At 39.2% G+C, this 13,236-nt stretch overlaps 1 protein-coding gene across 2 annotated transcripts in view; it reads right to left on the reverse strand.

Annotated features, from left to right (window-relative positions):
* CSMD1 (CUB and Sushi multiple domains 1) overlaps positions 1-13,236 on the reverse strand; it is a 1,746,885-nt gene that overhangs the window by 868,557 nt on the left and 865,092 nt on the right. For both annotated transcript variants that reach the window (XM_049704254.1, XM_049704253.1), the window contains exon 4: positions 7,656-7,850. In XM_049704254.1, coding sequence (XP_049560211.1) covers positions 7,656-7,850 — 195 coding nt within the window. The remainder of the gene's footprint in view (positions 1-7,655; positions 7,851-13,236) is intronic.

Genomic DNA, 13,236 nt, shown 5'->3' on the forward strand with positions numbered 1-13,236 from the left:
ATTACTGGAGAGCTAGGCTCACCGTGATCTTCTGCTTAAAAGTAAAAGTAAAACTAGGCTTCTCCTTTCCAATACTATTCAGCTCAAATCTGTTTCAGCAATTGCCGAGAAGTTAAAGGGGAGAATTCCAATCAGAGAATGGCATACATGTGTGTATTTCAGACCCATTTTCTTATGAGTCCTTATCATAAAACTACAACTGTATACTGAACCCTACATCATAAGTGAAAGTGACATGTACTCACAGCACCAGAACTCTGCATACATTAACGATTGTTGTGGATAGAAAAAAAGAAAACTAAAATTCTTCTGCTTGCTAAGTCTGAGCTGTCTGAAACAGTAGATACTAGCATACATAGCTAATGAGAACATGCGGCTAGTTCACCTTGAGAAATGATTTAACTGTGAAATGCGCGTAAGGTTTTAAAGACTCGGGGAAAAGTGCAAACTACTTCATTAATATTAATAATACTGATTATGTGTAGAAATGGCCATCTTTGGACTATGCTGGGTTAAGAAAATGCATTCTTAAAATTAAATGCACCTGTTTCTTTTTACTTTATCGATGTAGTTATTAGGAAATTTTAATTACATAATTGGCTCCCACTTGTGGGTTGCGTTATATTTCTAGCGAACGGCACTGATCTAAATACTGAGGACCTGGGAGTTTTTCTTGGTTAGGCGTGTGGCAGCTGGACAGCCCCGAGCCCCTGCCTGAATGATGACGGTCACTGCCCCCCACCAGCTCCATCACACAGAAGAAGGATGCTCTGGGCTACAACCTAGCTAATTCCGAACGTCTTTGGCTTTTCCCCATGCTGTATGTTATCCTTCTACTCCAAAAGATTATGAATATAGTATCTTCCCTCAAATAATGTTTCACTTGTGGATGCTTTTTTAAAGACCTGTTTTTTTTTTTTTCTCTCTCTCTCTCTTTTTTGACATATGCCTGGAAAACTTACTACTTTTCTAGTTTGGAATATTTCTTTTCAAGCAGAAGCCAATAATATGCTTAAAATAATGAAACGATGCTTTAACAATTCTGGGAGGAAATGGTTTCCATGTATAATTTGATACTCAGCTAGACTGTCCATCACTACGGATGCAGACAGGGACTATTTGCAGGCATGCTAAAGCTCAAAGGGTTTTCCTCCAAAGCAACCTTTCTCAGGAAACTGTCTGAGATGAAACAAAGAGAAAAGAAGACAGGATTTACAAAATAGTGAACAGGTTGAGTGGAACAGGGAAGAAGTGTCAGAAACACTGCCTTATAACAGACCTACAAGCCAGTGCTGGACCCTCTGAGGGAACAGGGAGAGGGAAGTGATGGATTTGGGAAAATGAGAGCAAAAGGGGTACAGACAAGGGGACAAAGGTACAATATGCTGAGAGTGGTGATGACCGAGACTTCAGGAACTGCAGAAGACGAGTGTATGCAAAATACGATGCAATCTGGTTTACGTTAGAGAAATGTCAGTGACCTTCAGGAAGAAGAACAGAGTTCATTCCCAGCAATAATTCAAATAAGTGTAAAGTAGAAGATATCTGGATTACTGGAATGAAACATAAGTTTTATAAATCAACAAAGGGAAAAAAATAATTCAAAAATTTAGGACAAATAGAAGGCAGTCACGGCAACAGGCCAGCCATTTACCAAATCTGCTTTTTCTTCTGCCTTTTCGTTCGAGCTTTCCTTGCAGTTAAGGACGCCCACACGACTGAGTCTAACCAGAGCGATATACGTGTGGGAGGCCTGCCCATAACAACCCCAGGCTCTTTCCTCCCTCTGCCAATGGATGGAGACAAAGCTGCCAACCCTGACTGAAAGCCAGACACAAAAGTCCCCAAATCACCGCTCAATCAAAACCAACCCCAGTCAGAAATACTCATTTGGGGTTTAACACGCAAAGCAGACAATAGTAACACTGGAGCCTGCTAATGTTACATTAACTAAACAAGCAGAACGAGAAAGTCTTGGTCCAAATGTGGGGGAAAAAAGTAACTGTGGCATTATTATGAATAATTAGGCTAAGAAAGAACTCATCTGATCTGAACTCTCTTGGAGTGGCACAGGGATGATGACGTTGGAACAGTATGTACGCAGTTGTAATAACACGAATGTTGTTTATTGCTATCCAGCCTTCAGACAAATTAAGAAGGACTTAATTACGAGCACAGAATAAAACGTACATGTTCACAACTTTGATACTGCAAAAGTGCTATTACAGCTGAGAGAACATAGAGGAAGGAAAGTATTAGAACATTTACTGGAAAGAGCAGAGGCAGTGATAGTCACACCTTATACAGTGGACAGGCGAAAGATGCTGTCAAAAATGAAAGAAATAAGGTATGAACGGTCAAGTGCGTTATTCAGATTTATAATGTTTAGAAATCTAAATTAAATTGGAAGAAACAAGACATGGTGAATGGAGTGATAAAATTACAGTAACACTCATTGCAAGATGTCAATTTAAAAAGTTTTAACTTGATAAAGCAAGAAAGAACAGTATAAGCATATATAAGATAATAATGACAAAAATGGTTAAATTTTATTGAAATGTCTACAGCCTAAGAGTATGGATGCTTCAACAGGATGTTCCTTTTCACTATAATCCCTTCAGTATTATTAAATTTTTAAATGATGTACAAATGCTACTTAATCAAATTTAGTAAGAGTAGAATGATAAAATCAGAAGGACAGCTGTCTTGCTACAAAGTTCAAGTCATAAACCAACATATGTCAACACAATTGAAGCTTTAGTTCCTTACCTTCAAAACAAGACTACTATTACTTTCCCTGCATACATCTCAAGGTGATTTGAGGTATACACAGGATCATACATTCATGGGTTTCAGCATATTTACAAACTGACATTGCATACATATGATTTTTAGATGCCGTTCTAGGGTAGTTCATATGAGTCGTGCACATAATGTTAATACAGGTTAATCTATGAAGCATAGAATATACAAAAATAAGTTATTTAGGACAGCCTGTGAATGGGAATGTCCAGAGCTATGACTTTAGGGATCTCAGCTCTGCAGTAGCTGCTAAGAATTATTTTCTGAAGCATACTTGGCAAATACAAAGCGCTCCATCATTGAAAGAATTAAGGCATATCAGAAGGTAATGTTTGGGGAAGGGGGAGCAGGCATCTCTGGCTGAGAAGACTAGTGTTTGCTTAGAGCTGGCTTATTTCAGGTGGCATATGCCTGATGCAACCATCCTATCATCTTTCCAGAGCGTAAAGGAGCCTAGCCTTTTCCAGGACCAGAGATATAGCTCATGTCCCCAAACGTATATACATTTCCTATGTGATTATACCCATGGAATAAGACAGTTGACGAAAGATCACACTAATGCTTTCAAAAACGAGATCCAGGATTGGAGAGCTGCAGTGGACGGAAATGCTCACTGAAGGGACCAAAGGGAGATGGTTTCAGAACAACTTCCCCACCTAATGGTGGACTAATGTGAGGACAGGACCACTTCTCCCTGGGGATTTCTCCACATCAGACAACAGGTTTCTTACGAAGGAGCATTTTCCAAACGCAGCTCCTGACCTACTTCCTTTCTGCCTTCTCGGACAATCTTATCACAAATCTGGAGACAAGGACCCACCGTGCGCATTTTCCACTCAAGGAGAATACCTTCTCTTTTGGATTTCATATGCTACGGCTCTCTATTATCCTGGAGCTCAAAGTCATTTATGATCATTCCTGGACCGTGACATTATAGTCTTTGTGATTTAGTAATAGAATAGGGGAAACATAAATTAAGAAGGCATTTAAATTCTGAGTTGGGAGCATACGTCATTAAGTAGATCTAGTTTTTTTTTTTCTTTTTCTTTTCCCCTTTTTATGTTTCTCCTCTAAATACACACCACACTTGCAAATACAGAAACAGTACATCTTTGTAAAGATCAGAAGGGACAATAGGAACGATGTGCAATAATGAAGGGAGATGAAGGAAGATACAGACATTTAGGTGAAAACTCAAGGATTAATGAGGAAGACAAAAACACACCTCCAGAAGGAGACAATCTGAACTCTCATCCTTGGAAGAAGTCGGTTTGATGCTGGTCTCCTGTTTAAGGGAATCAGCTTTAAGTAAATCTGGCTGACCTCCCACTTCATTATGCACTGACTTTATTAAATATATGGCTATATCCTTTTTCTTTAAAGAGCACCACGTGACTCTAGAAATGCTACATTTAAGTGTCACTGTTCAGGTTAAATACTGCCACTTGGAGTTACAATGTAAAATTGTCAACACTAGGAAAGGGTCATTGCAAAGAGATTCAGCGGTGTTACTGTTAGCAGCACTTTAAGATGACTCAAGCAATTCCTGGAACAAAATATCTAGGATGTTGGGGAAGCAGAAAATACACTCATTTCATTTTTTAAAATGATCTAAGTCCATATCGCTGAAATTAATTTATCTCCTCTAGATATGCCACATCTACACATTTATAAGAATTCGATTATCGACTTTTTTCTTTATGATCCAGTTACCCAAAATCAATGACAAACTGTGTTGTATCTTTCAAATCTGTTACATAAAAGAATTATATCAAATTTAATGCCCTTTGAAATGTTACTATCCCAAGCACTGAAATAAGCATAAATTTAATAATCTATAATATAGAAGAAAAGATAAATATTATGATAAAAGCGTCTTGATATGGTTTGGATTTAATAAATTGGTGACAACATAGGAAAGATTATGAGCTGACTGTTACATCAACTTTGACTTTGTAAGTTTTATAATTGTGAAATTTGTAAAGACCCTTCAATTCAGAAGAAAATGCTTGGGGAGGTATGAGCAAAACAGAAACTGGCATAGTTACTGTTAATATTTATTTTTGCATTTTCCAGTTTATAATAACTCCTCATTTGATGCCCAGCATATTTCCACTCCTCTATTAAATGTTTGAATGGGGGATCAGGTACAGCATTAGGGGTAAATAGCTATGGATTCGGATAATTTTAAGGTAGAAGCAAGGACATAGTCACACAGTTTTTATGACTGTAAATTATGTCCTGGGGGGTTACAAACTAGTTGAGGAAACGCTGAAGACAAGGTTAAAATATAAAATAGCAACAAAATAAATGCTCAAGACAAAAGGACTTGGGTTTTCTTAAAGAATTTAAAAAGGGGTTGCAATGGTTAAAAAAAAGGTGACTAAAATTTGGGCTTAAGTGTGAACTTGACAACTAAGTAAGATTTATGGCTTTAACGGAGATGAAAGGGAAAACTTCATAACAGGAAAAAATGAGTGACAGTTTGGATTTAGGCATGGAGTGGTGAGCTGGTTAAGGAACTCTTTGGGAAGAAACCCTGCTTTGTAGAGTTTGCTGATTTCTGGTGTCAATACTCCCACCGTGGAGGGGATGCCAAGCTAACAGCTTGGTGTGAGGAACACAGCACTTGGGGGAGACGCACACAGCTGGCTTTTGGGAAGTCAGATCAAGCAAAGCATCGCGTGGAGACAAAAGGATAACATCTGTGTCTGGGAACACTAACGGATGAAAGGGGACAAGTCAGTTCAGACGAGGTGATGGAGCACGGGGGCAGCGTTTTCAAGGGTTTGCACTTAATTCTCGTTGAGTCACTGACGTGGTCTGGCTGAGAGAGCACAGGTGATGACGAAGACGTGTGTGTTGGGAGCGGGACTAAGGAGGAGAGTGTCGGATGAAGGCTGAGATTCTGGATGTGGCGCTCATTTCACCAACTTGAAGCTGGTCTGGGTGAGAAGAAAACACAACTGGAACGGGACAGCTGGCGTGGGAAAGGGGAGACGTGAAAGACAGTCTGACAGAATAAAAGGGGCAAGCAGGGCAAAGTGGAGAGAGTGACTGCAACGTTTCCACGGAGTGAGTATCAGATACACAGTGGTAGAAATAGGGAAAAAGGAATATATTTAGGATATCCAAGGGACAGCGTCCTTAAACAGTATCACTTAGTTGAGGGGATCAGTGAAAAGACAAGGGAAGGGACACAGAAATCTGGATTTTGAGGACACCACTGTTTTGACAATAGAAGATGTAAAATAATTAATAGCACTAAGGAAAAAAAGAAGAGAGATACAATAGACCTGAGGAACATGCAAGAAAATGAGCATTTCAGGAGGAGTAATGGATGCGTGTGGTAGAAAACGTCCACAGCAGGAATTTCTCTAGGACACAGGGATGATTTGAAGACGGTGGATCTGACCTCTGGTAATTACCAGCTGGAATACCTTGAACAAGTTATGTTTCCCATCTAACCCTCAGATGCCTCACGTGTAAAACACTTCTTTAATAAAATACCTACTGTGACGATTACACATGAAAAAGTAATGCCTGCTCATAACAAGCAATCGCTATGTACTAGTTACCAGCTGTAGTATTAATGGCAGTAGTAGTAACAGTACTAATACTAGTTGTAGTAATAGTAATAGCAGCAGCAGCAATATGCCATAACTAAGATAAGTAGCGTTGGGAAGATCTCATGAGACTGCAACGCGTAACAGAGATAACAAAAAAAATAGAAAAGTATTCATTAAAATAGCATAGACGAAAATATAAACAGACTGATGAAAAAAACACATTTTGATATGAGGACTTAAGCTAAGGCTGTGGATTTGCCTGGTTACATACGTGAATAAAAAGTTGGACATGGGTTCTTGTAATAAACTATAATGGAAAATAATTGAAAAAAAGAATATAGATACATCCATAGATATAGGTATAACCAAATCACTTTGCTGTACACCTGAAACTAACACAATATTATAAATCAACCATACTTCAATAAAAAAAATTCAGACATGGGTTTGTGTCTTAACTCATCATATGCTATCTTTTGGAACCTTTTGAAAATTAAAATTTGCTTCTTTACCTGTTAAATGAGTGTGAGTGTTTATTATTTCAGTGGGGTTTTGTGAGAATTCAGCGATACGATTCAGGTAAAGCACTTAGCACATTTTCTGAATTACATTAAGACCTCAATAAATGTAAGCTACACTTTTACATTTGAAACCATAAAGTGAGTTTTTTCTTAGGAAAATCAAAACCTAAGAGTCAAAGCATGCCCTTTCCTAAAGTTACTGGATCAGGAAAATAATGTCACAGAAAAGACTAAAAATCACAAGGCTTCCAGAAAACTGATTCTAATCTTGCAACAAATCATAACGAGGAACACTTGCACTGGTGCAATCCTTTATGGTCTATCTCTAAAGCCCGAGAGTGTTGCAAGAGTCTTCCAATGGTATAATTTAATTATCAAGGGGTATCTGCCGTTTTTAATGAGAAAAAGGTAAAAAAGGAAACTTCAAAGCAAGGAGGCCATAAATGTGTGCATTAAATCTTAGAATGCTATGACAGTAAGTGATAAAAATAGGTAGAAGTCCACAAGGTTTGAGAAACAGGATGAAGAAAAATTTGGATGTTTAAGGAACATATCTAAATTTGTTATTGACTTCACAGGGTGCAGTCATGGTTTCTTAGGTTACGTACAATATGGCTTTAGGGAACAGAATGAGCTGACATGGGAAGACCCAGCGTGATGTGTCTTGCTTTCGTTAAGTGGAAACTTTTCCAATGTCAATTCCAAAGCCATTTGCTGAGTCCAGGTGTCAGCTCATCACACACCCTCCCTGTACAGCACCTACCTCTGCAAAACGGGGCTGGAAAGTCCCATGATGCTCCATTCCCAGGGCTGACGATGCAAGTCAGAATGGCGTGACCTTCCAAGATGTAGCCAGAGAGGCAGCTATACCGGATCTTGTCTCCTATGTTGAATCTTGTTCCGTGGAGAACTCCTTTCAGTATTTCTCCAGGATTTCCACATGTGTGGCTGGGTAAAACTATTGGGAGAAAAAAAGAGGAGAAAGAAATAGAAGTTAAAGGAAGATTTTCGACTGAGATCAATTTATATCACAAGACATGGACCACTTTTGAACTACTAAAGTTAGCAAATGTAGGACAAAAAATCATCTTAACTTTGTCGAAAAATTAAACAGAGAAATGGATTTGTGTTTTGTAAAATCTGTAATTTAGTACTTCTGTAAAGAAATATTTAAAAAGTATAAGTAAGTGGATTTTGTTAAGAGGGGAAGATACAGTTCTGCTTAGATTCAGTGTTCTAAAGGACATCTAGATTATTTTTTTAATTATGAGATTCTACAGTCCCACATAGTTAGAAATCAGATAATACAGCAGAATATAGATATCTGAAAAAATAACAGAAATACAGCATGAATGAATATCCATGCCATATTTTCCCTTATTCCTCCAGCACTGCCTGATACACACCAGTAATAAGTGTTCAATCAATGTTTGATGGATAAACAACTGAATTAAATAATAAAGCTGTCATTTGCTAATCTATCAGACTTTTACAAAAACTGTACCACTATTATATTCCAAGCCATCTGTAAGGATATATGCATTTGGAGTGTCTGATTCACAACAAAGTTTTTTTATTTATTTTTTTGTGGTACGCGGGCCTCTCACTCTTGTGGCCTCTCCCACTGCGGAGCACAGGCTCCGGATGCGCAGGCTCAGCGGCTATGGCTCACGGGCCCAGCCGCTCCGCGGCATGTGGGATCCTCCTGGACCGGGGCACGAACCCGCGTGCCCCGCATCGGCAGGCGGACTCCCAACCACTGCGCCACCAGGGAAGCCCCACAACAAAGTTTTAAGTATCCGTTTTGACAAGGCAAGTACTGTCTCCCTTGCATTTCAGTGAGATAGCCTTGATCCTGGTCTTTCTTGGCCTCCTCACCTTTCATATTGACAGGCTTCTCTGTCTAATTCAACTGCCTTGAAACCTAATGGACACGATGCCGTTTCACACTCATAGAACGTACTTTTGAACTTAATTGAGGCACCATTAAGTTGAATAGACGAAGTTGATGATTGTCGGCTACTGTCTCCCTATTTCTGGTTTAAATTTAGCATATCATCAGTAAGTTAGCTGCTATTATGTAGAATTCAAATACACCAAGGATCCTACCATTTAAAAAAGAAACGATTTTCCAAAAAAAGTATTTCCAAATGGACAAAATTATTCTATTTCTGTATCCAATTTTTTGCATTGGTATAGGGGTACATTTTGTTATATATGTGTAATACAGAACACTTTTTCTTTGTTTGCAAACAGAGAGATAAATAGACATTTCCCAGTGAACAGGGAGGGAATTTCAGTGATTTCCAAGATTAATTTTATTTTCGTATTAAATACATACGAACTAAACTATATAGAAACACTTAGAAAACAAATACTACAATTTAGATGTTTAATATTACTGACATGTTTATGAAATCACTATATAGTCACAGCTTGCTCAGTTCTAGTTTTTAGAAAATAATTTCTGAAAACAGTCTACAAAAACCTGTTTGATAACATAATAGAAAATAATTCAGTATACTCTATAATCATCTATGGGTCTTTCATAAAAAAGAAATTCTGTTTTTCATTCCACATTCACCATCCCTAAGGCAATACATCTGTTTTTAAAATGTTGTTTAAAAACATGTTTAACTGTCTGGAATTTAACTGTCTATGATTTCCTAAGGTAGAAAACTTTCAATTCTATCTTGGAGAATCACTTTATTTTATGACCCGGGATGCCCAACAGCTAGCCTGAGCTAGGGACCTTATAATCAGAGACAGACATGAGACATGCGCTGAATTTCTATCATCAACAGAGAGAGAAAACCAGATGGGGTTGGGGGGGAGTATGTGAATATGAATGCTTTTGGTGTTTTTCTTCCTTGTCCAGAATGAAAATTTTGATTTCAACCAACCTTATAATTTAGGAAAATAATGTTAATGTGAACAATATCAGCAAGAGAATAGAAGTAACTGAGGATGATTTAAAACATTTACTTCTAGTTGCAAACAAACACGAAAATGCAAACACGCACATAATATTACAAAGGCATCAGCCATTTCATTAAGACATTATCAAAATATCTTTCTTTTTTTCGGCATGTGGGCCTCTCACTGTTGTGGCCTCTCCCGTTGCAGAGAACAGGCTCCAGACGCGCAGGCTCAGCGGCCATGGCTCACGGGCCCAGCCGCTCCCCGGCATGTGGGATCTTCCCGGACCGGGGCACGAACCCGTGTCCCCTACATCGGCAGGCGGACTCTCAACCACTGCGCCACCAGGGAAGCCCTCAAAATATCTTAAATTGTGAAAAATGGACAAAAATGATTATAGGTCTACACAAAGAGTTATGACTCAGACACACAAAAAAAAATGCCAAGACATGAAAATCCAGTGGCTGGACAAGACTAATTTAAAATAAACTCAACCCCACTGTCACTTCTGCCATTTTTATTTGAACCAACTTTTCAACCAGTTTCCCCGAAGATGGTGACGGTCTCTTGGTGTCTCCCAGAGCAATGAGGACACATTAAGTATTCAGTAAATATTTATTGAATTGACTCGGACTCTACATTTAGTTTGCTTTAATCATTCCTTGAAGTAATGTGCACTCTTCCTCATAGATGCTTCAAGAAATTCCTATTAGGGTGATGGGAATCAGGCACCCAGTGCAGACACTTGTGGATGTGAAAGAATGTTGAAAGGAGCTCTGGGCACACTGCTTTCCTCTCACGGCAGGGTTCCACCCATCAGACCCCACGAAGCCAAGTTGGTACACCCAGGACTTGAAACCTAGGCTGTCGTTCCAATTAGGCTCACTGAAAATCCCTCTGTAACACTTCTGCTTTGGCAAGCGCAAATGGTCACAATTCAATGACTTAATTAGGCTATCACATCAAACCTTTGACCCAACTGTTTCAGTCATTAAATGGATACCATGTCAAATCCCTTTCCAGAAGAAAAGTGGAAACATGATACTAAAATAAAATATGTCACTAATATTCATCAGGAAATGGGACAAAAGGCTGGCGGACAGAAGTCTGAAATTCATCAGAGGAAGGGCAGCATTTTTAACAGGATGTACACAATTAATGAAATTTCATTAGGCAAGTGCATTTGGAAACTGGTTCCCCGGAGGGTGAATGTCAGACTACTTATTTACACTTGGCCTTTCCAGGAGTTTCACTGCAGCTTAAGGAAATAAAACCTCAAACACCCACCTGACATACACCCCTGGAAATAAAACCAACGGATGCGTGATGTGTTTGTCCACAGACTGCCCTCCGCTCCCTCCTGAAACCTTTGGGAAGGATTAGAACAATCCACTGTACTCATCTTCCGGAATGCTTTGAAAGCTAGATTTTCAAATCTTGAAACCTGACATTTATTCTCTGTCCTGACTCTCTGAATCGTGGCCGTTTGGTGGGACAAGAAGATGCAGAGACAGCAGTTACGTGACAAGTGCAAGGAGGATTTCTTAGGGGCGGGGGAGAAATTTAATGCCATCCACTTCCAAAGTCTCTTTCTCCACGTGAAGAACAACATTTCGGGAGATATGCTGTGTAGATGCCTGAAAAGTTACAGGATCTGGATGAGAAGAACTCAAAGAGGAAGTGTTTTAAGTATAAGGAGTTTTAATTATACTTCAAGGTGGGAAGTGGTAAGGTTTGGCCAAATTAAAACAGAAAGATTGGGCTTCCCTGGTGGCGCAGTGGTTGAGAGTCCGCCTGCCGATGCAGGGGACACGGGTTCGTGCCCCGGTCCGGGAAGATCCCACATGCCGCGGAGCGGCTGGGCCCGTGAGCCATGGCCGCTGAGCCTGCGCATCCGGAGCCTGTGCTCCACAACAGGAGACGCCGCAACAGTGAGAGGCCGGCGTACCGCGAAAAAAAAAAACAAACAGAAGAGAGAAAGATCATTTTAAAATGAAGGATGCAGGAGTGACAAGTGGCTACAGAAAAGTGCCCGGCACAGTGGTTTATGTGGATCAGGATCAGACAGACTTGCGTTTCTCCTCCAGAAACAGACCGTATAATGTTGGACAAATTACTTAAATTTCAGTCTCTATGTCTTGACAAGGGGAATTAAAAATAAAACCTAGCAACAGGGTGTGCTGTGACACATGTATGAGGTAACGCAGATTCAACAGTTAGCAGGGAACATGGAAGAGAATAAGTGCTCAATATATATTAGCAATTTCAAATTTATTTTCCCAGTTCTAAAGCACCATGTGGACTTTACGGAAATCACACAAATGTAAAAGTATGCAGCGGTTCCGATATATACCAATGTTAGAAGCAATAAAACTAGAAAGAGTCTGCTAGAGTCTACATTGTCATTAAAATAAGAACATAGTCATTAAAATAAGACCATTGTCATTAAAAAGGGAAGCAAAGGAGAAAGACATTCCAGTTTTTAGCCATATTAATTCAACTTCATTATTCCTGCTCTAATGTAATAATAATTAGTAACACTTATATAGCAGGTGCTATTAGCCAGACACTGTTTCAAGTGGTTTATATATGTTAACAGTATATATGAAGTCAGTGCCATTATTATCCCCCTTTTAGAGAGGAAGAAACTGTGGCACAGAGAGGTTAAGCAACTTTCTCATGGCCACACAGCTGGCAAGTATTGGTGACAGGATTTGCACATGGTGGATCCAGCATTTCTGCCCTTCAGCACTACAATAAACTTTCTTATGAAACTGTTGGCAACATCAAAAGAAATAAAGATAATAAAATGCCATTAAATCTGTCATGTTCTCAATAGAGCTTTGTTTGATATAATAAAAGGAATATAAGGATTTGGGAGAGTTACGATGTTTCCTCAGGTAAAACTGAAGGCAAAATTATTCCATGGCTTTTTAAAAATAAGTTTCAAGCTCTCAGGTAAATTTTCAGAATGAGAGAAAGGAGTCAGGGGGGACGGCGTAACAAAGTTAACACAAGAAAATGACAAGTTGGCAGAGGGACTTGAAATCTTAGAGGCTGGATTTGCAAAAGATTTTGAATGGCAGTTGTAAGACATTGTAATCTTATAAGAAGTGAGAACACAAAAATGCCCGTTGGAAAATGATTTTGACTGTGTGAGCTGAGTTTCGGGGAGCATAAAGCATGTATGGCCAGGTGACCCCTGGGATGAGCTTATTGGTCTTCCACTTTAATTTTTCTGGTTGACCTTTCATTGGTTTATATCTTGAAGTGTAAGGGAGACACTGTTTTCACATCACTAACCTGGATCTATGAGCAGCTGAACCTTTACTACCCCAAACAACGCAGGCATCAATTCAGATATAAATGACGGTAAATCTATGATCAAGGAACTAAATGGCAAATCAAGAGTTAACTACTGAGGA

This window comes from Orcinus orca, chromosome 21, assembly GCF_937001465.1.
Source record: "Orcinus orca chromosome 21, mOrcOrc1.1, whole genome shotgun sequence".
Lineage (NCBI taxonomy): Eukaryota > Metazoa > Chordata > Mammalia > Artiodactyla > Delphinidae > Orcinus > Orcinus orca.